Below are 5425 nucleotides of genomic sequence, written 5' to 3' on the forward strand. Positions count from 1 at the left end.
TTTTTGGCAAATGAGAGACGAGCCTTTGTGTTCTTTTTGGTCAGCAGTGGCTTTTGCCTTGGAACTCTCCCATGGATGCCGTTTTTGCCCAGTCTCTTTCTTATTGTTGAATCATGAACACTGACCTTAATTGAGGCAAGTGAGGCCTGCAGTTCTTTGGATGTTGTTGTGGGTCTTTTGTGACCTCTTGGATGAGTTGTCGCTGTGCTCTTGGGGTAATTTTGGTCAGCCGGCCACTCCTGGGAAGGTTGTTTTTGCCATTTGTGAATAATGGCTCTCACTGTGGTTCGCTGGCGTCCCAAAGCTTTAGAAATGGCTTTATAACTTTTTCCAGACTGATAGATCTCAATTACTTTCTTTCTCGTTTGTTTCTGAATTTCTTTGGATCTCGGCATGATGTCTAGCTTTTGAGGATCTTTTGGTCTACTTCACTTTGTCAGGCAGGTCCTATTTAAGAGATTTCTTGATTGCGAACAGGTGTGGCAGTAATCAGGCCTGGGTGTGGCTAGAGAAATTGAACTCAGGTGTGATAAACCACAGTTTTAACAGGGGGGCAAACACTTCTTCACACAGGGCCATGTAGTTTTGGATTTTGTTTTCCCTTAATAATAAAAACCTTCATTTAAAAACTGCATGTTGTGTTTACTTGTGTTATCTTTGACTAATATTTAAATCTGTTTGATGATCTGAAACATTAAAGTGTGACAAACATGCAAAAAAAGAAGAAATCAGGAAGGGGGCCAACACTTTTTCACACCACTGTATATAACACTGTTCTAGTGGTTTTTGGATATTTTAATAAAAAAATCGTACATATTGTGCCTTTAAAACTCGAAATTCTGAAATTCTACATTATTTCTGTTGAAATGAAGTAGAAATAAAACACTGAAAACAAAGTGATTTTAGGCATCGCAACATTACAATAAATATGAAAAATTGAGATTTTAAGACTTGCTAAAGATTTAATTGAATAGTGTAGTTAAATTATTAGTGTGTTAGATGGTAGGAAAAGTTATATAAACATACACTACCTTTCAAAATGTTTCTTTTTTTATATATAAAAAAACTTTTAATCAGCAATGATGCATTAAATTGATCAAATGTGACAGTAAGGACATTTATAACGTTACAAAAAAAAACTATTTCAAATAAATGCTGCTCTTTTAAACTTTCTATTAATCAAAGAATCCTGAAATAACTACTATGGTTTCCACAAAAAATATAAGGCATCACAACTGTTTTCAACACTGATCATTAGAAAAGTTTCTTGAGCAGCAAATAGCTGTCACGTCAAATTGCCTTTGTGAAAACAGTCTACAAAAGAGGGAGGGGAACTTCTTCACTCTGTCGTCGACAAATTGAATCTGTAAATTCAGACAATTAAAAAAAAATGAAAGGGAAAAACATCTGGTGTAATTTATGCAAGTTTGCCAAGAACAACCTAACCTACTGCCCCGGTTCTTGCTTGTTAATTCAGGCAAACTGAGCCAGTTACCATATGTTAATCACGGGCATGTGCTGGGCTTGCCAAGACACACTCTTATTTGCCTTTACGCCCCAGAGGGTATTTGGAACAGTATGAATGTCAAAGTCTGTGATTCAGCAGCTACAGGGCAACAAAAGCACATACTGACGCTGCCCGAGTGCTGCAGTCCCAGAGCTCTGTCTGACGGGGACAAAAGAGAAGCACTGAAGCTGCCGTACAAGACTTGCACTTGCACTGTTGGTTCTTAGTCCAAGCCAGGGGTTCCCAACTTTTTTTTGTCAGTCAAACCCCTCTACTTACCTGAAGTACCCCTTGAGAATTTAAGATAATATTTCAGTAATTTAATGTCACATTTGCATTCATGATTCTCTCATATTGGTTAATGCTTACATGACATGTAAGTGAACAAATAAAATAGTTATAATTAATAGTTAAGTTTTTTATAATTTTATTTTAGTAAACATTTTAGGAACCCAATCAAATTAAATACTGATAAAATTTATATTTATATATATACATACATACATACATACATACATATATATATATATATAACTTTTTTTTTTTTACTGTAATTGTAAAAATGTATTTATCATTATATTACCGTTTTAAAATATAATTATACTGTAAAATAAAAGAATATTTGATAATTATAATAATTTTATCTTACAGGACAAGTTACAATACTAACATTTATGTCTTAAATTCTTCACCTTTAAACATTCAAACTCTCGAGCTTTTATTTTGGTGGAATATAAAATGCTGTAAACTTCTGATCACAAAAATATTGTAAATTATGCAAATTTGTCAAACTAATTCAATCGAGCACACATTGCATTCCCAAATGCATGTTAAATAGCACATGCTGAGATGAAGTCGGCTGAATATACTGTAAACCGAGAAGCACTGAGACATCAGAGTGCATCAGACTATACAGTGTTTCACTAAATCGCAGCCTTTGCTTTGATAATAGCACTAAGCTATATCATGTTTATCACACAGCAGCACCATTTATTGATTTTAATTTTATATGCAACATACTTCTTATTTTCTCATCAACTCAAGAACCCCCGTTTGGGGAATTTTGATTTATGCATTTTCATGACTAAAAAAATGTAAAAAGAAGAAGAAAAATAAAAAATTCGGGAGAGAATTCTAAATTCTAAGATAATCTGTCAGATGAAAAAAATCTGAATAGCATACCTGAATTGCAGCAAACGTCAGAGCGGCCCAGATGACGTACATCATAATCTCTTTCAGTTTCTTCACAACCAGGGCTTCACATCCCTAAGATGATTTAACAAATACATTAACATCACACGCAGGCTTCCTTGGCTTCATCGGCTACACACACAAGCACATCTCTCACTAACCTCAGGGTAGAGGTCTCCGGGGCGGGAGAGGGAGCCGGTGCAGTTGTTCACGTTGGGTTTGCAGCAGCTCAGTGGCACACTGTTGTTCCTAGACTCATTAAACCAACGCGTGTTCTTCCAGTCTGAGTAGTTGGTGATGCCGCAGCAATGGAGCTTCAAGTTGTGACAAAGACATTATAGTGATTTTATTAGGGTTGGAATTGATTTATTAACAATACAATAACAGAACATTCTGTGCATCTCGTTAAGCAGTCTCACCTGTCTCTGCACATAGTCAATAGCGCGGCTGGGAGCATCCGTGTTGGTGCCATTGTATTCATCATACACTTTCTGGATGGAATGATTGACCTCGTCTTCCACCTAGAAACACATCCACCAGTGACACAAATTAACCTCCCATTAAAGGTCAGTACCTGCCCCCTTAAATTGATATCAAGAGGCATTTTTTCCTTTCTAAGGGCAATTTTTTCAAACCTTAACAAATGTATGCAGAAAATATAAGAATCTGACATAAAAGATTATCATGAAATTCAAATACAATTGAAAATGAAATGATACTTTAAAAATGAAACCAAAATCACAGTGGAATGTCTTAATGAGTGAGTGAGTCATTCATTCAAACAGCTCATTCATTCAGGAAGGAAGCAAGAATTCTGCACTTTATGAATGGGTCATTGAATTGTTCCCTCAACTGATTTCTTTAAAATGTGGATTCATTCAGGAACAAAACACCGTTTGCTGCAACGGTTTTGCTGTAGCTTACTTTGGAACTATTTTCGTTCATGAAATATAGCAAAAAGAGACAATGATGTGTGTCTAATAAAATGTAATTCACTTAATATTAACTTTTAATAATAAAATCAATATCATATTTGCAATTGTGCTGATATAAAAAATATTTTTTTAAAAAGCACTCCTGCTTGTGTAATACTGTTTAACTATATAATAATATAACTCATAAAGGGACACTTTTGGTCAATATTTTGAATTTTGAGGGGCAATTTTATTAATTTTGGCCCCCATTAATTTCTGTCCCTGACATCCACCTTTCACTAAATCCATTCTTTATATAGGAGGAGACAGCATTGCTATACAATAGCACAGTACAATACGAGGCAGGTATTACATTGCCTTGTTCACCTTTGCACACAACTGAAAGGGCTCACAAAGTGTGAAGAGCTTTCATATAAAAACAAAAGAGATGCAGGCACTCCTATTTCTACAAATATTGACTTCATTTCAATGCAGAACTCACCTTTGCTCTGTAAATATAGCCAAGAACCACCACAACCACCTCAGTCACAAATACCAGCATAAGAATGATGACAAACTGTACAAGAGAGATGCAAGAAAATTTGGTTTCAGTAGAGCAAGATATATAAACAATCATAAACTATCCATTTCCATTTATTTATCGCCTTAACTTGTTTATTATCAATGTTGAAAACAGTTGTGCTGCTTAATATTCTTGTGGAAACTATGACACTTTTTTCCATTTAAAATCTTTTGTAACATTATTAATGTCTTTACTGTCACTTTTGATGAATTTTAATGCATCCTTGCTGAATAAAAGTATTAACTTAAGGGAAACACTATAAGGCAGTGCTGGAAACATAACAGTTTACTAACCGTGGCAAGACCGCAGCGGCTCTCTCGAATAGTGGCGCAGCATCCAATGAGTCCAATAATGAACAACAGCGCTCCGACTGCGATAATGACAACGGCTGGGATCAGGGTGTACACATCCTCAAAGAAATGGTCATAGTCATCATACGTGATGAACACGTAGGCTCCAACATAGCACAGAATGCCAGCAGCGGCCTAAAAGGAGATAATAAAGAGGGTTAGTTACATGAAAGTGGATAAGATATGAATTCATACCAAGAGTTATGTCAGTCTCATCATCAGTTAAATGTGACTAAATCGGTTATTGGATTGATTAAATGCCATCATCTTCAAAGAAAGACAATCAAATGAGCAATTTACGATAAAGGCAACTGAGGATAAGAATTTGGAACCAAACACAACTTCATGTCACTTTGACTTTCAAAAGGTAAGTATGATATGGAATGCTGACCAACAGGAAAATTATCAGCTAAAATTAAAGGTCAACACACAGAAATGTGCATAATTATAATCCTAAAAGGAAACAAGGCAGGATAAATAAATGCACAAATGGACCTCCAGGCATTTGCAGGGACCTGCAGGAAAAAAACTTGTATGATAGGGTTTTCCCCATTTACAATTGCACCATAAAGCCCCCTATGAATACCACAGCTCTCAGGTTCTCATGATATAAACACAGATTTAATCAAGCAGCCTGATCCCTAAAAAAAGAACAGGATAGTGTCATACTACTACCTCTATCTGACAGGTGGAGACTTTAAACTTCATTCAGTCCCAGATTAAAGAGATTAATCAAACAAACAAAGACAAGGAAATCTTGCTGATAGGTGGAGTAGTGTTTCTACAGAGCCGACAACTCAGTTTAGGTTTTGAAACTTTGCCTTCGTTGCCCCAGTTCAGTCGAACCCAATGCGCACAATATCACAAACTAGGCCTACGT

General features: G+C 35.8%; 1 protein-coding gene across 1 annotated transcript in view; it reads right to left on the reverse strand.

Moving 5' to 3' along the window:
- The window catches only part of LOC107690355 (tetraspanin-3), an 8021-nt gene that overhangs the window by 1467 nt on the left and 1129 nt on the right, over positions 1-5425 (reverse strand). Inside the window, exons 2-6 of the mRNA XM_016488656.1 lie at positions 4489-4680; positions 4115-4189; positions 3118-3219; positions 2860-3012; positions 2690-2773 (exon numbers count right to left, since the gene is read on the reverse strand). Of these exons, the coding sequence (XP_016344142.1) occupies positions 2690-2773; positions 2860-3012; positions 3118-3219; positions 4115-4189; positions 4489-4680 (606 nt within the window). The remainder of the gene's footprint in view (positions 1-2689; positions 2774-2859; positions 3013-3117; positions 3220-4114; positions 4190-4488; positions 4681-5425) is intronic.

Source organism: Sinocyclocheilus anshuiensis, unplaced genomic scaffold (assembly GCF_001515605.1).
Source record: "Sinocyclocheilus anshuiensis isolate Anshui unplaced genomic scaffold, SAMN03320099.WGS_v1.1 scaffold609, whole genome shotgun sequence".
Taxonomy (NCBI): domain Eukaryota; kingdom Metazoa; phylum Chordata; class Actinopteri; order Cypriniformes; family Cyprinidae; genus Sinocyclocheilus; species Sinocyclocheilus anshuiensis.